Source organism: Zalophus californianus, chromosome 8, assembly GCF_009762305.2.
Source record: "Zalophus californianus isolate mZalCal1 chromosome 8, mZalCal1.pri.v2, whole genome shotgun sequence".
NCBI lineage: Eukaryota > Metazoa > Chordata > Mammalia > Carnivora > Otariidae > Zalophus > Zalophus californianus.
Genome location: NC_045602.1, coordinates 39690065 through 39713693, shown reverse-complemented (window position 1 = coordinate 39713693; position 23629 = coordinate 39690065). Strand labels below are relative to the sequence as shown.

Here is a 23629-nt window from a genome sequence, read left to right as displayed (position 1 = left end):
AAAAATTAAGAGGAGACCATCTAACAGTATCAGACAAGATGTTCTGACATACCCTCCCACTGAAAACAACTAAAAATTCTGGATTTAAATAAGTTGTAAATCTTTTTACCAAGTGGTCAAGTTTAGTATCACTAATTATGGGACAGTCTGACTTTCTGTCCTCCCGACCGAAGGCGGGAGGAGATGTACCTCACCATCTGCACAGTGTTTGACCTGAATCTCATCAAGAGGACAAGTCTGACAAATCCAGAACACTCTATATCTTCATAAACTTGGGGGCAGGAGGGGAGAGAACTGTTCTAGATTAGTCAAAAGGCATAACTGCCAAATTCAATGTGTGAACTTTACTGGATCCAAAGAGTAACAAGAAAAAAACACATAAAAGACTTTTAAAAATTGGGGTTAATTTGAGTATGGACCACATACATGTTGGATGATGCTGCAAAATTAGAGTTGATTTTCCTAGGTGTGGTAATGGTTTTTGCTTGTACAGAAGAGCCAGTCGTGCTCAAAGTTATGATCCACAGACTCCTGGGAGAACCCAGAACCCTTTCAGGGGGTTCCCAGGACTCGTGCAGAGGGTCCATGAGGTCCAGGCAATTTTAATAATAATGCTAAGATACGTGCCTTTTTTACTGTGTTGAACTTACATCGATGGTACAAAAACAGTGAAGGTTAAAACTGCTATGGTACCTTCGCACCAGTCAAGGCAGTGGCACCCCAATCTCTACAGCAGTCACCATGACACACAGTAGGGAGAAAAATGCCCACTTCACTTAAGAATGTCACTGATAATGCAGTAAAAATCATCAATTTTATTAAATCTTGACTCCTGAGTACAGGTGTTTTTAGTATTCTACAATAAATGAAAAGTACACAAAAAGTACTGTTGCATACCAAAGTATGACAATTTGTCTTGAGGAAAAGCACACGTATCATTGAGTTGTGTGTTGATTGTCTAATTTTGTTCATGGAACACCACTGCTGCTTGAATGACTGACAGACTATGGTTATTCAGACTTGGGTATCTGACAAGCATTTCTAGAAAATAAGTAACACGAGCTCATTATTTCAAGAAAAACAAATAGTGTTTGTTGCCAATGAAAAAATTTGAAATTCAAGCTAAAATTAGAATTTTGGAAAATTTGTATCCACCACCATGCACATCCCAACACTTAAAGACTTTTCTAATGAGCTTGATGGTGTTACTAATTAATGTGATTTTTGAATACTGTATAAATGGAATGTATCATCATTTAGAGGATCCGCATTTAATTTGGTAAACCATGGGGCGCCTGGGTGGCTCAATCATTAAGCGTCTGCCTTCGGCTCAGGTCATGATCCCAGGGTGCTGGGACCTAGCCCCCGCATCGGGCTCCCTGCTTAGCAGGAAGCCTGCTTCTCCCTCTCCTACTCCCCCTGCTTGTGTTCCCTCTCTTGCTGTGTCTCCCTCTGTCAAAAAAAAAAGATCTTTAATTTGGTAAACCAATAGTTTCCAAATGACAAATGCATGACGTTACAAATCATGCATGGATAAAAGATCCAGTCAAAGTGCAACAGATCCACCTTTATTAATAAGTCTTCAGCTTCCACATTGCAATTAAATTTGACATGAACTTGCAAAAATGTACAATGCCCTCTTCTCACCACTTGTTTTTGTTCTGGAAAATGTAGTTATTTCTAGTAAAAAAAAATATGTTAACATGTGATGGGTTTGTTATTTTAAAAAATTAATTACTAGATACATATTTCAAAATGTCTCCATTTAAATTTTTAATATGGTAAATATTGAAAAGTGTAAGCCACAGAAATTTTTTGGGGATCCCCAGTTTTTTCTGAGTGTAAAGGGGTCCTGAAACGAACAAGTCTGAGAACCACTAGTACAGGAGAATAATCTTGTCCTTGAGTGACACGCTGAAGTAGTAGGGAATGAAGGAGCATGATGTCTGCAGCCTTTCAGATGGTTAAGCAGGAGGGAAATATGTATGTTTATGGAGAAAGAGATGCAATGGGTATGCCAAGGTTGAAGTAACACAGGTGTTCATTGTGTTGCTCTTTCATGTTTTCTATGGGTTTCCCAGTTATTGAAATAAAAAAGTAATGAATTTAAAGAACCTATTAAAACATATTGATATACTGTACCAATGTAAGGATGTCTTACAGGCCAAACACCAAACCAAATGAGTGCCCCAGAAAGGTAAATGAAGGGTACTTGCTGAACTAAGGCATTGAGCTTTAGATTACAAAAGATGATCAAATCTCTATAAAATATAATTATGAAAAATCTAGATTATAGATTACAGAAGACAAACTCAAGGTCAACACTTGTGGAACTTCAGCCTGAATAAGAAAGCCTGGAGAGCTTATGAATACACAGATTCCCCCGCCCTGCCCTCAGGTATTCTCATTCAGTAGGTCTGAGGGGAGGAGGGGGCCTGAAAATGTATAGTCCTAATAAATCCCCAGATGAGGTGATGGCTAGGGTCCTCAGACCCCATTTTGAGTAATACTGCCTCAGGGCACCCCTCTATGAAGTCTAGACCCTCTTATGGACTGAATTGTGTCCCTGAAGAAGATAAAGGAAGCTCTGACCCCAGTGCCTGTGCATGGGACCTTACTTGGAAATAGTCTTTGCATCTGAAATCAAGTTGAGATCATCAGGGTGGGCCCCAATGCAAAATGACTAGTATCCTTATAAGAAGAGGAAAAGGGACACACAGATAGGAAGAAAATCATGTGACAACTGAGGCAGAGGAAGGCCAAGGACTTCTAACAACCACCCAAAGCCAGGAGAAAGGCATGGAATAGATTCTCCTGTGGAGCCCTCAGTGACAACATGGCCCTGACATCACACTGATGTCAGACTTCTAGCCTCTAGAACTGTGAAAGAATACATTTCTGTTGTTTTAAGCTATCCACTTCGTGGTACTTTGGTATTCCCAGCAGCCCTGGGAAACAAACAGAAACCCCAAGGAAGCATACCTCAGTCAGAGGGTGAACCGGAGATGGCCTGCCACCATGCCTGAGCATACACAAAAGGAAAATGCCCATAGTTCAGTCATGATAGTAGGTGAAGAGAAAACAGTACTTCCCCCTGGGAATCTGTAACCACAGCCCGCCCTCACCCATTTGCAGCCCAAATTTATACTAACCAAGTGGTCAAATAAAAAAATCTCAAGAATTTACTTTCTAGGGGTCTAATATTGGCAGTGCCTCTAGACACCCAGCAGAAGCAAACGCAAACCTCTGGAGGAACCTACCTTTAACCCAGGCCTCAAAGTATTCCTACAGATAAAGTCCCAAAGAATACAAGCTTATAGAAGAAAGAAAGAAAAAAAAAGAAGGAAAGAAAGAAAGAAAGAGGGAGAGAGAGAAAGAAAGGGAGAGAAGGGCGCCTGGGTGGCTCAGTCATTAAGCGTCTGCCTTCAGGTCAGGTCATTATCCCAGGGTCCTGGGATCGAGCCCCGCATCGCGCTCCCTGCTCCGCGGGAAGCCTGCTTCTCCCTCTCCCACTCCCCCTGCTTGTGTTCCCTCTCTCTCAGTGTCTCTCTCTGTTAAATAAGTAAATAAAATCTTAAAAAAGAAAGAAAGAAAGAGAGGGAGGGAGGGAAAGAAAGAAAGAAAGATTGATTTTAAATTGGAAAACATACAATGTAGCCAACAGAAACAATAGATAGTTGAGTTAGACCTTCAAAAAGAATTTAGATGTTAGAATTATCAGACTCAGAATATAAAATAAATGTTTAAAGGAATAAACTTGAGTTTAAAAGATGGAACACAGACCACGAAACATGTCCAAACCATTCTGAAACAACTAAATAAAATTTTGAAAATACAATAACTGAAATTTATCAATGGATGTTCAGCAGCTGAGGAGAAATGGCTGAGGAGACAGACATGAAGGGAGTTATTCATAATGCAACAATGACAGAAAAAGGAATCAGAAATAAGAAATGAAGAGATATGGGGATAGAGTAAGAATATCTAACTTATGTCTAATGAGTGTGCTAGAAGAAGAGGTCAAAAGTAATGGGATGCAGAAGCAATGTTAACGATAACTTGGGAAAATGTTTTAAATGAAGTCCTCACCTAAAACTGATTGAAGAAAATAGAGAAGACCTATAAACCTATACCCATTAAAGAAATGGAGTAACTAGTTTAAAAATCTTCCTACATATAAAGCACCTAGCCCTGATGGTTTCACTGGCAAGTTACTCCAGACAGAAATCTAATCTTATACAGACTATTCCGGAGCATAGAAAAAGAGGATACACCCTCCACTTCATTTATGAGGCTAGCATAATATTAATACCAAAACCAGACAAGGACAATATAGCCAATACCACTCACAAACATAACTTAAAAAAAAAACTAAATATTAACGAAACTAAATATTAACAAATTGAATCCAGGATTGTTCCAACAACACAAAAAAGAAAAACTGTGTGACTGAATTCAGTTTATTCTGGAAGGCAAGGTTGGCTTAATGGCAAAAATAATTATTACAACTTGTCACTTAACAGATTAAGGGCCAGAAAAAATGCTGCCATCTTAATGGAAGCATTAGAGAAAATAAAGTATCATTCATTATAAAAACTCTGAGCAAACTAGGAATAGAAAGAAACTTAGAGTGATAAAGTTTATTTCTGAAACTCCTACAGCAAGCACAATACTTTATGGGAAAATGTTGAAGCATTCCTTTTAAAATCAGGAACAAAAAAACAAGTATGCCTGCCTTCACCACTTTTAGTCACCTTGCATTGAAGATTTTTACCATTACAGTACGGGGTGGGGAAAAAAAGGAATAATTTCTGGAAAGACACAACATTGTGCTATATTCTCAGATGACATGACTATTTATCTGGAAATCCCAAAAGAATCTACAGTTTAGCAAGCTTTTATTCTTCTAACAAATAGCTGGAAGATGAAAATTTTATTAAGATACTAAATATACTGGCATCAACAAATATCAAGTACATGGGAATAAATCTAACAAATGACATACAAGACACAGCAAAACTCACAAAATTTTATTGAATATAATTAAATAAAGAGATAGATACCATGTTTATGGATCAGAACACTCATCTTAAGAACATCAACTTTCTATTGGCTCATACATTCAATGCTATTCCAATCAAACTCCCAACAGATTTTAGAACAAGTATGAGTGTGTGTGTCTGTGAAAACACATAATTCTAAGATAATTCTAAACCTGTATATGAAAGAAGAAAGTGCTAAGGCACTCTTGAATGTGGGAGACTTGCCATTCCAGACATCAAGACTTTTCACAAAGCTGGGGCCATTAAGACAGTGGTACTGCCGCAGAGCCAAACTATTCAATGGGACAGAAGAAAGAGCCCAGAAACAAACTCACACATCTACAGAAACTTAATTTATGACAAGGCTGGGCATTGCAGATCTGAAGAAAAAGGATGAACTTTATAATAAATGGTGCTTGGACAACATTTTGCTTATAAAAAAAAAAAGAAAAAAATTCTGGCATCCTAAATCATATCATATACAAAAATCACCTCAAGATGGAGCAAGAAATTAAATGTGAATAGCAAAACAATGAGACTGCTAGGAGTAATATAGGAGAATATCTTCATTATGTCAGGTAGGTAAGGTTTTCCTAGGACATAAGAAGTATAAATAAATAAATAAATAAATAAATTTTAAATGAAAAAATGGATAAATCCATTACATTAAAGTCATTAAGCATCTGCCTTCAGAATTAAGAACTTCTGTTCATCAAAATATACCATAAAGAAAATGGAAAAATAAACCACAGACTGGAAGAAGACATTTGTAACACATAAGTGACAGAGGATTAGGGTTCAGAATATTTAAAGAACTCCTACGAATTAATAAGGTAAGGATAAGAGAAAATTTGGCAAGACTCGAACAGGCCCTTCACAGGAGAGAGAACATGAGTGGGCAATAAACATAAGAAAAGATTTTCAATCTCATTAGTATTCAGGGAAATGCAAATTAAAACCATAATGAGATTCCATTTTGTACCCACCAGACTGGCAAAAATTCTAAAGCATGACAATATTAAGTGACAGTAAAGCCCTGGTGCAACTGAAATGATATATATGTTATATATATATATTATATATATAAAACATTATATATATATAATGTATACTATATACAGAATTTAATTTCCTATTATACACATATATATATATATATATATATATCTGAAGGAAAACCATTTTGGAAAATAATTTATGAAGAACAAGATGTGGAGGGGCCTTGCCAGGCCAGATATCAAGAATCTCCATAAAGTTATGATAATTAATACAGTGTGGTCCTGGTGCAGGGTCAGATAAATTGGTTAATGGGACACAACAAAGAGCCCAGGAATAGACCTACACATCTAATGAAAATTTAATTTATATTATTTGGGCAAGTGAAAAAAAGCCTATATCCTATGCTTCAGCCATTCTGTTCCTAAAGAAATTTGTGCACAGGTGCACCTGGAAACACATACAAGAAAGTTCATTGCAGAGCTCTTTACAAGAATGAAAGAGAAAAACAAAAATCTAGAAAGAACCCTAACATCCACCAACAGTGGCGGTATACTGATACAATGAAAGTAATGTTCTATTTCTTAAACAGGCACTGAGTAAAGAAGTGTTTACTGAATTGTTATCCATTATACCCTCACCATTTATTTGCAGTCTTTTCTGTTGCATTTTACAAATCACGGAAAGTCTGGAAATGGAGACAAAATAAGATGTTAGAACCCCAGAGTGTTCACCTTTCTTAGGTCTGTTTTCAGATGAACTTTCTTCAGCTTAGTGACAGCAGGACCAACAGACAGATAAGCTTCGGTGTCATTTTCCTGTGCTTGTAGGTCTATCCTACTCAGGACTACACTGCAGAATAGTGCTTCAACTCTCAGCAATATGCAAGTGTTCAGCTCTGACTTATCATCTCCACAGACCCAAGGGCCCCTCTTTTCGCTATGCAGATATTAAATCCAAGCTAGGCCAATCCTCTTGCTTGGTATATTAAAGATGGCTGCAAATTATTTGCTATCCCTCCCACTGAGAGATGGAGTCTAATCTGCCTCCCTTCAAATTTAGGTTGGCCTTAGTATTCGCTTGGCCAATATAATGTAGAAGTGTCATCCTGGGACTTCTGAGACCAGGTCATAAGAAGTCCTAGGTTTTCTACTGATGCTTCTTGGACATTCACTCTTGGGGTCCTGAGCCACCACATAAGAAACTGGACTGTCTTCAGGCCTCCATGCTGGAAAAATCACACAGGAAGACCACATGAAGAGGCCTTGAAACACACGAAAAGAAAGAAATGTCCAGTCTGCCACTGCCATTTGCACCATCCCAGTGAAGACCCAGACATCATGGAGTGGAGATGAGTTTTGTATCCTGCATCTTGTCCAAACCCCTGACCCACAGAGCCAGGGGAGATGATAACAAAATGGCTGTTGATTTCAGGTACATTTCAGGATAATCCATTAAGCACCTGCTCCAGGACTAGTTTACAGCCTTGCAAAATGATACCCTCTCTGTTCTGTCTTCTGGCAAATTCCCTTACTGAAAAGCTCAACTATGCTATGGAGGGAATCACTTATATTTTATCCAAAACTTTTAGAAATTTTTATTTTTAAAAATATTTTATTTATTTGCCAGAGAGGGAGAGCATAAGCAGAGATAGCTGCAAGCAGAGGGAGAAGCAGGCTCCCCACCGAGCAAGGAGTCCGATGCAGGACTTGATCCCAGGACCCCAGGATCATGACCCAAGCCAAAGGCAGATGCTTAATCAACTGAGCCACTCAGGCGTCCCTAAGAATTTTTAAATTTAGTTTTATGAGAGGACGTCCAGACCACTGTTTTTCATACTGCTAGAAACAGAAATCAAATCTTTCATTCTACAGATGAGAAAACTGAGGCTTAGAGGGGTCACAAATCAAGGTTCTATGACCGTAGGTTTAAAAAAGAATCTTCTCGGGCGCCTGGGTGGCTCAGTTGGTTAAGCGACTGCCTTCGGCTCAGGTCATGATCCTGGAGTCCCGGGATCGAGTCCCGCATCGGGCTCCCTGCTCGGCAGGGAGTCTGCTTCTCCCTGTGACCCTCTTCCCTCTCGGGCTATCTCTCATTCTCTCTCTCTCAAATAAATAAATAAATAAAATCTTTAAAAAAAAAATAAAAAATAAAAAAGAATCTTCTCATCCCAAAGGGAACACTGAGTCATCATTCATTCAACAAATATAACACCTAGTATGAGCATGGTACTACTTTAAGCACCAGGAAAACAGCTGTGAACAAGATGAAAGTCTCAAAAGTCAAGGAGATTGAGGAGACAGACCATAAGCCAGTAAACAAATGAATTAAAAGCATAATTTCAGGGAATGGGAAGGGGATAGAGTGGAATGTGAGATGTATTTTGGAGAAGACAGTCAGAAAAAGCATTTCGCAGAAAGGTGATATTTGAGCAGAGACCTAAACGGAAAGAGGGTGATGACCATGGACCATCTAGAGGAGTGTGTCCTGGGCAGGGGGAAGATCAAGTACAAAGGTCTTTGAGTGAGACAAGCCTGCCACCTTCCAGGAATCGTGGGGAAGCTGGAGCTGAGTGTGGGGAGAGCGGTACAGGGTGAGTTCAGGGCAGCGGGCAGGGGCCAGGCCTTGCTGAGTCTCATGAAGAATGGTAAGGAATCTGAATTTTATTATTAACGTCACGGGAATTCTATGGACAATTTTTAAATGGCAGGGGAAAGTTATGACCTATCTCATATTTGAAACAAATCATTGGAGGGACAGGAGTAGAAGCAGGGAAAACAATTAAGAGGGTTTTGAAATGGTCTGGGAGAGCAATAATGGGCTTGGAACATGATGGTGGCAGTGGAGGCAGGAGTCAGTTGGATAGGGGAATATTCTGAAGAGAGAGCCAAGAGGACTTCCTGATAAAAGTGGATTCCACAGCACACAGGACCTAGCCTGAAGAGGTTACAGATCCTGCTGGATCCTTGCAACTTCCTCAAGAGGGACACATGGGGACCACTGGTTCTCGGCCTCTTCTGCTCATGAGAAAAAGTCCCTGAGTGTTCCTGAAAATCCACGGTAAGTCCCCAGCATCAGCTGACTGTGTTTACCATGCCTCTCTCTCAAGATGGGCTGTATCCCATTCTCTGAGTAGCATGATCCGCTCAGCATAATATCACATCTGACAGGCATTGTCTTGACAGTCTAAACCCCAAGTCGGGCAAAACTAAATTTACACAGATCACAATTAGATAGCCCATCTGTGAAAGGTTTGTGGTTGGGTACTTGGTTGGGCGAGTCCAACGATGCCATCCAGAACTCATAAAAAGTCAGGGTTGTGACCTCTCAGAACCAGGAAGGATGAATCACAGTCCAGCACAAATAGCTCATTTGGGGTTGAATTCTGGATCTACAGCCAATGATGGGAACCTTAGACAAGTCAATCTCTTTTCATTTCACAGGGGAGATGATGATATCTGACTCAGCACTTCCTGAGCTTCATGGGAATCTTATTAAGATGAAGAGTCACCAGGTCTTGGTGGGACCTGGGATTCTGCATTCTTAACTAGCTCCCCGGGATGCCAATGCTGCTGGTACACAGACTACTCTCTAAGTAGCCAGGTCCTAACTCATTCACTGGCACCTACTACACCTGAAGAGCTGTGAGGGAGACAAAGAAACAGAGAAACAGGTGATCCTTAAGGAGAGGCAAATGCACAAACCAGTATCTCCTCTCCGTTTACCTCTGCATTGCCAAATTGTCCCCTTTTGCCTACAGGTCTCCATATGCCAGGGGGTTTAGCCACCAACAGCCCCACCTTCACATCTTTCCAGGTCTGGACCCTATAGGCAAGGATGTTTTCTTTTAGCTCCAAATCAACAAGCTCTGGGGAAAGACCTGGTGGCTCAGTTTAGGCCACATACCCACCTCTGGACCAATCTCTGTGCCCAGGGAAATGTGTAGCTGGGCCTGGGTCACGTGTCCACCCCTGTGCCTGAGTAGAGGGAAGTAGGATGGGGTATGTTGCCAAGAAGGGAAGGGAAACTCATTTTGAAGCCCAGAGGATCATCCATAGACCCTACAAGGAGGGAGAAAGGATGTGAATGCCTAAGCACACAAGAGAAGGCCAGGGTAGAATTTAACTGAGCTATGACTGGTGAAAGGCAAAGAAAAAAAGGGAAAATGTGCTATACGAGTGATGGTCCTAAGAGGAAAGAGGCAGACAAGAGAGCCACCAGGCTGGACAGCCCCTATACTGGCAAGAAGGAGACACCTTTGGCCCAGAACTTCCAGTGACTGACAAGGCCTACTGGAGGTGGGATGTTAGGAGGCAGTGTGAACTTAGGTAAAGAAGCAGCTCTCTGTTCACTAACTGAGGGCAGTGTATAAAATTCTGATGGCGGGATTCTCGGATCGGGAATGGGCTAAGTCTGGGAAAGCCAATACTGAACCAACAGGTGAGCCCCCATTATCTTCTTCCCTGCATGAAACATTCATGGGACTCCTACCCCATGGAGTCCAACCCAGAATCCTACTTGTCAAGATAGTGTCCCAGGCAGCCTCCTATCACTCATGACATGAAACTCGCGTGCAATCCCTGGTCTAGGTACACATGCCATGCTTGAAGGCCTGCACCAGATTACCTGTCAAGATTCCTTCAGACACCCCTACTGGGTGCCAAATACTTGGTCCTTTATCTATGTTTCCTTTTTTTCCATAATCCCAGAAAAGGCCCTGGGTGCGACTAAAGAAAACCCAAGGGGAAAACAATGTGCTTCTGTGTGATGACAGATGAGATTTGAAAGTTCAAAACAAACATATAGAACTATCCATCTTCCAATCCATTGGGGCCAATCCACCCAAGGCCCAGAAGTGAGAGGAAAACATCCTCATAGCCCAGATGCACACCCCCTGGGCTCTTGCTGGTTCTTGGAAAAACTCTCACAGACACCAAGAATCCTGGCAACCAGCTGGGCATGTGTGTGGCTCATCCTGGACAATGGAAATCTAAACGTGCCATGCACTGTGACTCTTGTCTTCCCATCCCCCCTGGCCCTCTGGAACCCCCTTGGAAAACACACACACACACACACACACACACACACACACACACACACACACAATACAAAACGGCAGCCTCACTAGGTGGCCACTGAGGGCCTGACTCCCTCTTCTGTCATTCTTCCCAGGGCTCTTCCTCTCCAAATAATACATGCTCCAAAAAAGATAGCTCACTTCAGAAGGAAGGGGAAACTGAGCCAGTATTAACCAGGTAAGACCCTCACTTGTGAGCTAACCTTCAAAGAAGACAGTGGGGAACAGGGCACAGAAACGACTTCCCAGCAGGCAGGCAGGATTCATAAACAAGACCAAGGCAGCAGAACAGCAGTGAAATTGAAGCTGGTATTTTTCACCTCTTGAGGATATTCTCCTTGTTTATAAATAAACACGGTGCATGTGGGGCCAGCTGGGGGAGGAGGGGACAAGGAAGGGGTCCAGAGGTGCGCCAGGACCTCCAACGTGATGCTGGACTGCAGCTTTGTCTCACAGACCAGGAGCAGGCCCCAGGGTGAGAGCAGGTACCCTGAGGACCGTAACAGTGGGTCAGTCCAGCGCTGGGATTAGACCTCAAATCCTCTAACTTCCAGCTCAACATTTTCCCTCTCACGATTCAACTGATTTACCCAGCTCTTACCCTATACCATACCAGAGTGCCAGGAAAGAAATCCTCAGCCAACCTAAACCTCCAATTAATGGGATCATTTTTCTGCATTACACTTTTTAAAAGCAAGCCCCAAAGAAAGCAAGCCCATGTTTAAGGATGTATGGCCTTTTCATTTATTTCCATTTGTTTTGCAATAGTTAGAGAATATCTTGAGGACAACTCACATTCTTTCCAGTCCTCTCTATTCGTACATCCTTGACTGGGACAAATAGACTTCGTGCTCCAAATCACAGTCCCGGGACAGAGCCAGATCTGCAACCATTAAACTAAGACTCTGTCTTAAACATTAGACTGGACCTTCTAAAAACTAACATTTTTTTAAAAGATGTGCACTGTGGAAATAAGGGTTTCTTCTGTATAGCTTTTAGTTATTTGGAGAACTTTTAAAAATTAGAACGCTCTTTTCCCCACACAGTGAACTGGAGTTTTGGCCTAATAACCAAAGGGGAAGCTCTGGATTTATTTAGCCAACATTCTGGGCCTCAGCCAAAATTCTGTCCAAAGACAATGAGGCAACACCTGCTCCTTGGAATAAATGCTTCAGGATAGTGCATTCTCCCAAGAAGGCAGAGAGCAACCTCTGTGTGAATCTTCCAGGGCACATAAACATTCTCTCCCCAGTTTAAAATTCACTGGTGCCTAAAACTTGAGTTCTTTGCAAAGAAAACAAAGTATTGTAGAGGAGGCAAGCAGGCCAGTCATAAATGAGCCCCTGTGTTCCATGCAGATATCAACTAGGTTCTAACAAAGCCAACCTTGCCACTACGCTGACTACTTCGTCTTTAATTCTTCCTAGGCTGAGCCAACGGAGTTAGGAGGAAGACAACTAGCAAAAAAGCAGCATCTCCAATTGGTTCTCACTCCAAGAGCCTTGTCCAGTGGGCATAAGCCTGTCCTGATGCCCACTAACCTTCATGCCCAGGGGATAATACTGCCTGGCTCCCCCGCTTATCCCAGAGCCTCTGAGCTCCTTCCACATAACCATCCTTAACTGAGTGCACTCAACGTGCCAGGTACTTCAAAAAAGAGGCTTGGGAGCAGATGAGGGGTCAGAGAGGGAAATAAGCCATGGTTACTGTCCTAAAAACACTCAGAGCCAATGGCAAGACACATATCTACAAGCACCATCCGGCTGTGCCTGGACGCCATCAGCTTGTCTTGAGGCCTCTGGTTGGAAGGAAGACACTCCCTCTCCATCCTCAGAACACAGTGATAGGTCTTCCTTAAATGTTCTTTGATGTCACAGAGGCTTATGAAGCCTTGAAAAAGTTTCTTATAGGAAACAGGACTGGTGGATAAAATCCCAGGATGCCATAGCAGAGGTCTTGGGAGCTTGAAAGAAATCAATTTCGGACAACTGTCAAGGACAGGCAGAGGTGGAAAGGGCATTTGAACCAAAAATCCAGAGCCTGTTTTCTTCACCAGCTTACCCTGTGTCCTTGGGCAAGGCACACTCCCTCTGCAGTTTTATAGATGAGAGGGGAGAACTGATGAGTGATTTTTATTAGGGCTAAAACCCATATATTTCCCAAATTATTTTTCATTTAGACCCCGAATATACAAACCAAACAAAGGGGGAGTTACTCCTATTGATCAGGGCTGGGAGCCCAGAGCCTACCCACTCAGGCTGGATGAAAAACACAGGAGTAGATTAAGTCTGAGAGCCCCTTCCAGAGCTGGTAGTGGAAGATGCTCTGCAATTTATGTATCACATGTTCTTGAAATCTTTGTAACGGCAACATGCGGTTAACTAGCTCCTGAACTAGAATCTCTTGTGAACTGGGATCTGTTGGCAAGACGCAGACCTGGGATTTGAACCAAGGGTTTTCTGACTCCAAATTCAGTATTCCTACTCCTTACTAAGAGGTATATGGATATTTGGGCTGAATCAACAAATTCCTTGAATTGGAAATATAAATGTATGTGCATATATGCATAGGAAAAACATCTTGAAGAATATACCTTTTGAAATTACCATTAGCAAAAAAAAAAAAAAAAAGAAGGAATTACCATTAGCTATTTGTTTGGTAATAATGTGGATGATTTTCAATTTATTTATCTATACTTTCTGATTTTCCTATAATGAGCAGGTTATTATTTATGTGAACCTGGTACTGCTTATTAAATCGGTTTTTAATAATTGACAACTGGCACTTCCATGTTAGGTTTCTAAAAAGACAGTGATCCGGGGATAGGCGGTGTCTCTGACCTTTTGGAGTTGACAGCGGAAATAACAACTCCAAATCCCACAAATTCTCCCTTGGGGCGGAGGGTCCTGGGCTGACCTGAGGGGCAATTCTCCTGGTCATTTATGTTCTCTGAAGCTTCACTTCGGGGGAGCGTGGTTTTAAAAAGTAACAGCAACACTGAGACCCCTCCCAAACATATGCCTCTTTTCTCCAACCCCCTCAGCTGCCTTGTGCAGTAGGGGAGGGGGATTCTCATAAAATTAAAGATGGTCACATGGACCCCAGACTCAAAGCCCGCACTCTCCAGCGGGCCAGCCCCAGCCCAGTAGGACCTCTAGAAAATAAGCTCCGCAGCCAGGCCAATGAGAGTCTTGGGCTACAACCTGAGGGCCCCCCAGAAGCCACTGCCAAATATGAAGATCACACACTAGCTCAGGAGAGAAAATACTACCCTGAAGGCAAGACGGGCCTTGGTCAGGCATGAGGTGGGGCAAGGCGTTCCAGTAGCTTCCCTGTATTATTCATGCCAGCTCTGCCCTCAGAAATCTTCTAAATATTTAACATACCACCTCGAGGTACAGCACAAACCCCCAGCAGTCCGCAACAGCTGTGGAGAGGCCTGCATGGAATGAAGGATGGGGGGCCAAGAGGCACATCCACTCTGGCTTTGGGAAGAAAGCCCAGAATGGTGGCAGGGACACAAAGCTGAGAATGACTTCAGAAGGCTGCCTCTGGCTGCTTCTTTGAAAATCAGTAAAGAAGGGCAGGAGATGGGAGACGTTTCACAATGTTGGGAGTGATAGTGCACAATCAACCAGAGTCCAGAGCCCCTCTTTCCCAGACAAAGAAAAAGCTCCAGGTGCACCTCCCACCCTCTCTCTCCAGGCCAATTTCAGCCCTGGCTCCCCCTGAGCAGGTGGCAAATCTGTCCTGACTCAGGTAAAAGTGGTTAGGGAAGGAGAGGAACTGGAACAGCCATGTGTATCCCCAAAGGGAAATAAATCCACGAGGGAAGGAGCTCTTCAAATGTCTACTCAGCTCTGGGGCTTGACAGAGAAAAACGCCCCCCACCCCCACCCCCAATGATTTCACACAGGCCTCACCCCAGATGACTCTGCGCTCTCCTGCAAGGCCTGGGGGGTTGTCACTGCCACCACCCAAGCGGCGGTCTGTCACTTCGAAATTTCCCGTGAATTCCTGGAGATGCCCGCCCCTATCTCTCCCTCAAACCCGGGCCGAAAGAATCAGACATGGGGTCCGCGAGGCGTCTACCCCAAGATTCATACACGTTCCGCTATGTTCTACTTGCCTTTACCGCTGTCAATCTGAGAAACCTAAAAAGGAGTATTCTTGCAATCCCATTAGGAGCCCCGCCTTCATCTCTCCACCCTTCTCCGCGCCGACCCCTCCAGGCAGCGCCCCAGGCTCGTCTGGGCTCTGTCATTTTCACCTGACAAAAGCGTGGCGGCGCGGCGACGGGAGACCCCGCCAGCATTTCTCCCAAAGGAGACAGACGCGTGTCCCCGCGGCGCGCCCATTCGGGGCCTCTGCAAATCCCACCCACCCGGGGAACAAAAGCGGCCGGGGCGCTGCGGGTCGCAGCCCCCAGCGCAGCCCCCGTGCGCCCCGGGCCTCGCCGCCCCGCCCGCCGGTGCCCCCGCGCCCGGGCCCGGCCCCGCAGGGCAGCAGCCGCGTCCTGTGTCGCCCGCTTGCAGGCGTCCTCGGCAGCTACTGTACCTGCTAAATTTAGCGGCCGCCGGGTATTAATAGCCGGAGCGAACCGGGCCGAGCGCTGCAGGAGCGCGCGCAGCCCGCGGGCCAGGGGCAGAGAAGGAGGGGAGGGAAGGGGCGCGGGGAAGTCCACTTACACCACCAGCCTGGAGATGATCCATGACACCATGGCGGGCGGGCGGGCGGGCGCAGCCGGGGCAGCGCTGCGCGGCTCGGCTGCGGGCGGCGCAGGCGACTGCGGCGCTCCGGGAACGTCCGTCCGCGCACGGCTGCCGCCGCCACCAGACTGAGCGCGCCCGCCGCCCTGCCCGGCGCTCGCGCGTCAGCGCAGCCGCGGCACGTTCCGGCGGCGGCGGCGGCGGCCCCAGCCCCCCGGGGCTCGGCGGGCCCGCGGCGATTGGGCGGTGAGCTGGTCGGGCGTCCGCGGGACCCGCCCCGACCCCATCGCCCCAGCCGACGGCTGAATTTGGGCGGTTCCTCCGCGCTCCCTGGGGCACCCGCCGCTCAAATGGAACCCTGAGGTGGCCCCGTTGGCGGGGCAGAGACCTGAAGGTGCCATCCCACCCTCAGTGTTATGGCGGGGAAACCAAGGCCTGCACCTGGACCTTGGGAATCTATCTACACCTGTTCTGGTTGGGGATGCGGTCATCCCTCACTTGGACACTGCGGCTAGCCTCCTCAGGAACTACTTACCTGTATTCAGGCCTGGCCCCTCCAATCTGTCCCCCAAGAGGCATTATGTGCATAAGAAACAAATCTGGGCGTGTGTCTCCCCTAGTTAAAATACTAAAGAGTTTCTACATAATCTGGTCCCTGCCTGCAAACTCATTGCCGCCACCATTCCCCAAATAGCCATCTAGCTCTTTCCAACTGAGGCATTTTGGATTTACGTATGTGCTGTTCCCTCTCTCCTGTTCCTACACTCCATGCCTCTCCTCCTTCTTCAAGGCTCAGATAAAAGGTTATTTCCTGAGGAAGGTCTTTCCCAGGGGGCTGCTCCAGCATGTCTGTGTGGAATTGGCTCAAGGGTTCAGTCTGGCCAGGAAGGAGTAAGAAGCTGCCACCGCACAGCACCAGGGCCCTGCTTTTGGTGCCTTAAGCAAAAGGGAAAATGTGCATCCTACACACACGTCCTTACATATTTTTAAAATTACATTAAATATTATTTATCTTGATAACTGCATTTTATGGCACCCGCCTTAAATTTTGCCCCTAAGGCAAATGCCTCACTTTCCTCACCCTGGTCCTGGCCCTTATTATATAAGTTCTGATACATTATTCCCTTATGCTTGGAAAACCTTTGTCCACTGTTCCTCTGTTCTGCCTCTGCCTTTGTTGCCCCCCTCCATGGTGCTCTCCCAGAGCACTATTCCCCTTTACTGATGCTCATGTCATGTATAATTCAGTGTCAGATGGGAGAGGCACCAGAGAGAGCTGGCTTGAAGCTTTCTTTAAAGGAGCCCTGCCCAACATGGCTTGCTTCCTAGCAGAGGCAAGATGACCTCAGACCTTGACAGAAAGAGGCTGGAAATGTACTAGCAATTTGTGTGTGTGTGTGTGTGTGTGTGAGAGAGAGAGAGAGAGAGAGAGACAGAGAGACAGAGAGACAGAGAGACAGAGACAAAGACAGAGAGAGACAGAGATAGAGATGCAGGAAGAAGAAAGACCTTGCCCACAATAAGGGGACTGAGGTGAGACATCTATGACAAGGGTCTCCAAAGGACCTATAAAATACCTGTAATTAGCTTAGTTTAGTTGTTGTTTAATGCTGTCTTGACCCAGTTTTGAGGCCCTGGCTAGAAGTTGATCAGTTCCCCTTTCTTGCGCAGCCCATTAAGTCCACACCCCCAACCACCTCCTTATCAGGCTCTCACACTTCAGGCCTAATCACTCCAGGGTCAGGTACCAGGCAACCAGGGACAGCTCCTTTGCCCTAGAGCCTGCTGAAATTATTCAAAGAAGCCAGTGCTAAACCTGTTTGTTCGGCCTTGCTCTTTACTTCCTGCAGAAACCACAGTTCCCTCTCTCCCTCTGCCTTATAACCTACTCCAGGGTTTACACCCTCCATGGCATGCTGTGTTCTGTCCAGGGAACTTTGAGGGTAACAAAACTGTAAAACTTTCTGGTTTCTCTCCCTTGATCTGTGTCTAGCCTCACCATGCCTTACCCAAGCTAACACGGCTAAAACAATACCCCACAAGAAAAAGCTTGGAATACCTACTAGGAAGATCAGGATAGTACCAAGTAAATAGGACCTTCCTGAGACCTCCCCTCCCCTCCATCCATGCCTTTTGGCTGCCTGGAGAGGTCTGAATATGCTGTTAGCAAACTTGGGGAGTGGAATATTATGGTTCAAAGATATCCTTTTGGTGGAAAAACAGGAGAATCTCTCCCTATACTGTTTCTCTCCTGGGAGCATGTCCCCTATTCCTATAAATGGAATTCTCCTATAAATGGAATTTTACTATTACACACAACTGGACAGTTTAATTCATGAAATGAGACCATTCATAGGATTAAAATATCTAAATATCTGGAAGTCTCCCTGTTGTCTGAAGAAGACCAGAAAAGTAATGGGACAAACCCCAGAATTCAGTCAAGGTTTGGGAAAAAATGTTCCACACAGCAAATTTCAACCGGCAGAGGAGGGAAAAGAGTGAAGAGAGAAGAAAGTTGCATTTTTACTTCATTTTATCTCAGGGCAACTGTTACACATATTACATCTCTCCACCCTAGACCCCCTCCAGTTTGTCCTAGACCCCGGGAAACTTGAGGCCAGGGAATGGACACAGCCTTCTTGACAACAGAACTTTTAGAGCCTTATCAGTTGTTTCACTTTATGTTCTTTTTCACATGAACTGCTGTTATGATGGATGCTTATTCTCTGGGTTTGCCCCCACACCCTTCCCCTTTCTTCTGAGAAGACCTCTCCATTTTGTATTGGAGAATGATTCTTCCCACACTCCAGTCTTTAAAAATGTCATTTTCTCACGTGTCCTTACTACTTTGATTGGTTCCTGGGTGATCACTGAACATAAACTGGGCCAAACTTCCTCCCCAGGATTTTTAAAGTTGAAAATAGGAAAAAGAGACTCCACTCCCATCCATGAAGCACTACCTGCTATGGGAATGGTCCTTATATTGTAAACAATTAGAAAACTAGAGAAAAATATACCAAGCAATTGGACAACAGGCAGACCAGGATTGTGACAGCTATGAAAAGGAAACTAACTTATGTGAGCCCTGCAAATGGTTCCAGTTGTTTTCTGTTTCAACGCAGTTTGAAGGTATTACTGCATGAGGGGGAACCCGAACAAAGCCCAGCAATCTCAAAGAGTTCAGAAGACAGAGATCAGTGTTCAGGAAGGCTGGAGTAGCTAGAATTTGGGGAGCAGAGGATCAGAGAGGAGGGAGCTGCAGAGAGAGAGAGAGAGAGATCCAGAGATGTGCAGAGGGAGCCCCTCAAGTCTTTAGCTGAATACTGTTCAGAACATGCATGGGTGAAATTGCAGGAGGCCAGGGGAAGAACCACCAAAAAGCAGTGTGCCAAATAATTCCTGGAGCTCACACAGAGCTGGGAATATTTTATCTTCACACAAGCCAAAATGGAGAGATCTCTTAATACATGAAACACTGGCTAGAGCTCTCAAGAGGGGACTTAGTATTAGGGGGAAATTAGCTCCAGACTAAAAATTGTGATGGAGTTTCCTTAACAAAGCTCAAAAGCAAGAGCCAAAAAGATCAAATTTATCCCAAGTAATTTAACTGTGCTCCAGAAAAACAAACAAACAGTTCAACACTATTTAAAGAAAAACAGAGGGCGCCTGGGTGGCTCAGTTGGTTAAGCGACTGCCTTCGGCTCAGGTCATGATCCTGGAGTCCCGGGATCGAGTCCCGCATCTGGCTCCCTGCTCAGCAGGGAGTCTGCTTCTCCCTCTGACCCTCTTCCCTCTCGTGCTCTCTATCTCTCATTCTTTCTCTTTCAAATAAATAAATAAAAGCTTTAAAAAAAAGAAAAACAGAAAAATCCAATACTCAGTATGGTAAAATGTATAATGTCCAACATGCAAACAAAAATTATCAGGCATGAAAAAGAACATGACTGGGGCACTTGGGTGACTCAGTTGGTTAAGTGTTTGCCTTTGGCTCAGGTCATGATCTTGGGGTCCTGGGATCCAGCCCCCCATCAGGCTCCCTGCTCATCGGGGAGTCTGCTTCTCCCTCTCCCTCTGCCCTGCCCCCGACTTGTGCTCTCTCTCTCTCTCTCTCTCAAATAAATAAATAAAATCTTAAAGAAAAATGAAAAAATGAGAAAAAGAACATGATTCATAAGTAGGAGAAAGAAGATCGATAGAAACAGACCAAGAAATGACAGAAATGATGGAATTAGCCAAGATCTTAAAATATATAATATTTGAACAGACATTTCACCAAAGAAAATACACAAATGACATAAAAAGAAAAAAAAGACATGAAAAGATGCTCAATATCATTAGGGAAATACAACTTGAAACCACGATGAGATACAACTACCCATCTACAACAATGGCTAAAATTAAAGACTGACCTTACTCAGTTATGACGAGGATGAGGAACAACTAGAACTCTCATACATTGCCAATGGGAATGTGAAATGGTTTTTCCAAAATGGTTTGGCAGTTTCTTTTAAAATTAAACATATACTTTATATATGACTCAGAAATTCCACTTTTTATTCAGCCAAGAGTATTGCATACACATGTCCATACAAAGACTTGTTCATTGTAGCTTTATTTATAATTCACATTCATTCTTAATTTTGCATGTATAGTTTTGAGGACCCAGCCTCCAAAAGTTGCAGGCCTGAATATGCCCCTGCATGTTTTATTGTATTTAACTTGCATTCCCTACTGTGGACAGTGAGATTGAATTTTATCTGTTAGTCAGCTATTTATGTTTCTTCTTTTGAGAATTGCCTTTTCTTCTTCCTTACCATTTTTCTATTGGAGTGCTTTTGCCATTTTCTTACTGGTTTCCAAAAGTTCTTTAATAAGGTTACCAACCTCTTGTGTGTCATGTGTGTTAGAATTTTCCCACTCTGCCAGTTGCCTTTTAAATCTATCTCTTGTATTTTTGACGAACATAATTTTTTAATATATATTAATTTATATTTTATGCTAACACAGCAATTAATCTTTATCTCTAATGCAGAAACTTGATATTTATCTTTGTTCTATTTTGTCTCTTTTATTTGGGGCAAGAGTTTCAGTCAAATTTTTAATCTGATTATCGGTATTATTAACTATTATTCCTAGTGTATCTATTAGATTGTTTTCAGCTGCAAGTAGAACACCCAACCAAACAATAGGAGTCCATTTTTCTCACATAACAAGAAGCATGGCAGAGGTTGGGGGTTTAACAGCTCAGGGACGTCAGAGCCTTAGGTCAGCCCCTCTGCAATACACTTGGTCTTTCTTCCATGGCTAGGAGAGGGCTGCAACAGCACCAAGTAATATGTGTTCATGCAAACAGGTCCAAAGGCCTCTCACATTTTTAATAAGGAGGAAATATTTCTGAGAAGCAGTCCTCCCCACCCCAACCCTGAATTCCCCTTATGTTTCAGAGGCCAGAATAGGGCCAAATGGTCACTCCACCCAATCCCTGGCAAAAGGGGAATGAATGTACTCTGCTTTGACTCATTCATGATTTTTTTTTCTCAAAAGCTCGGCCATCTTCCTTGAGTACCTTGCTATCTGACATTGAACAAAATTGGGGTTGAGATAGGCAGAAAGAATGGTGAACTGGCAGTTGGGTGGGCAACCAACAATGTCTTATCTACAAGATTGATAAGATCACTATAATAGCTTGCTTGAGCTGCCGTAACAAATTACCATAGACTAGATGGCTTAAAACAACAAAACTTTACTCTCTCATAGTTCTGGAAGCTGCAAGTCCAAAACCAGGGTGTTTGCAAGGCCATACACCTTCTAAAGACTCCAGGGTACAATCTTCCCTTACTTCTTCCTACCTCCTGATGGCTGCTGGCAGTCTTTGGTATTCCTTGGCTTTTAACTGTATCATTCCAATTTCTGCCTCTATCTTCATGTGATCATCTTCCCTTTATGACTGTCTGTTTATCTTCACTTGGCCATTTTATAAGGAAATCAGTTATTGAATTTAGGGCCCACCCTGATCTAGTATGACCTCATTTTAACTTAACTAATTATATCTGCAAAGACCCTGTTTTTAAATCAGGTCACATTCTTCGGAACTGAGGGTTAGAACTTCAAACCATCTTTGGGGGGAACACAATTCAAATCCCAACAATCACCATCTATATCTCTATCCAAATCTCTGACGCAGTGCTGAGAAAACAAGGCCTAAGACAGACCTCAGCACACACTGCCAGTGGCCTCAGCTGTAACAGTCAGGTACCCTACTGCACATTATGGCAATCTTAATAACTCATGTTCTAAAAACTCTCCCTGCTTTCCTGAAAGAAGCTCTGTTATTGCCAGTCTCCCAGCCTCCAGCTTTCCTGGAGCCCACTCCAGAGCATTTGACTCATCCATGTGTTACTTAGCTTAGTTCCTATCAACTTCTCACCCAATGGCAATTCTGAAATTTCCTTGAAATAACCACACTCTGTCTGCCAATTCATACCTCCAGGTTCAGAAAACAATTAAGAAGCTACACCAAAGTAACTTCTTTAGGGGCTACTGGCAACTTTAGAGAGAAGAAAGGAAGGAAAGAGGTTAAGAGAGAAAGGAGGAAGGGAGAACAGGGAAAATTAAATGGTTTGGGTAGCATACAAAAAAAGAAGAAAAAGAAAGAGAGAAAGAAAGAAAGAAAGAGAGAGAGAGAAAGAAGAAAGAAAGAAAGAAAGAAAAGAAAGAAAGAAAGAAAGAAAGAAAGAAAGAAAGAAAGAAAGAAAGAAAGAAAGAAAGAAAGAAAGGAAGGAAGGAAGGAAGGAAGGAAGGAAGGAAGGAAGGAAGGAAGGAAGGAAGGAAGGAAGGGAAGGAAGGAAGGAAGGAAGGAAGAAAAGAAAGAAAGAGAGAGAAAGAAAGAAAGAAAGAAAGAAAGAAAGAAAGAAAGAAAGAAAGAAAGAAAGAAAGAAAGAAAGAAAGAAAAATGGAAGAAAGATATAATAAAAAGGGAGTGGTGACAAAGGAGATGATCAGTGGTTTCCAACGATGGTCTCAGCTACTCATTGGATTCTTGGCTATACCTAGAAAGACCCACATCAAGTCACGGACCACAGAGGCAATCCCAGGAGTATGGTGGGGAAAGGAAAGGTGGAACAAACTTAATCTTGAGCCCTAGCCCTGGCTGAGACATCCCTGAAATCCACCTGGTCTGCTTGACCCACATCTCATCTTCTCATTATCCTGACTGAGTATATAAAGAACTCAGTCTTGTATGTGCCCTCAGTACCCTCAGACCCAACACTAGCTTTTGTCTCCAGGCTCTAACAGGGCAACTCTAGACCCACCTGAGCCCAGGAGACTGCAGCAAGTTCAGCACCATCTTCCCTAGGACACTCCTTGATACTGAGCTCAGAGAATTAGGCAGCCGAAACAACAAAACAGTTGCTTAGAGGTCAACCTTGTGAATGCGGGCAACAAGTTCCTCTCAGCGCTTTATTTTTTTTTTAGAAGTGTTCTTTTCCTTTTTTTTTTTTTTTTTTAATTTTATTATGTTACGTTAGTCACCATACATCATTAGTTTTTGATGTGGTGATCCACGATCCATTGTTTTCATATAACACCCAGTGCTCCATGCAGTAGTGCCCTCCTTAATACCCATTACCGAACTAACCCATCCCCCCTCCCCCCTCCCCTCTAGAACCCTCAGTTTGTTTCTCAGCGCTTTGGAACTAAGTGAGCAGACAATTTGGAGTCAGCCTAGTGGATTAGAAAGTGGGAATATCTCAAAGCAGCCAATAGATGGAGCTGTCTCTACCAAACGAAACACACCATGGGAC

General features: G+C 43.7%; 1 protein-coding gene across 2 annotated transcripts in view; it reads right to left on the bottom strand.

Annotated features, from left to right (window-relative positions):
• REEP1 (receptor accessory protein 1) overlaps positions 1 to 15900 on the bottom strand; it is a 101188-nt gene extending 85288 nt beyond the window's left edge. For both annotated transcript variants that reach the window (XM_027624100.1, XM_027624101.1), the window contains exon 1: positions 15804 to 15900. In XM_027624100.1, the coding sequence (XP_027479901.1) occupies positions 15804 to 15835 (32 nt within the window). In that variant the 5' untranslated portion in view covers positions 15836 to 15900. The remainder of the gene's footprint in view (positions 1 to 15803) is intronic.
• Between the last annotated feature and the right edge of the window lie 7729 nt (positions 15901 to 23629).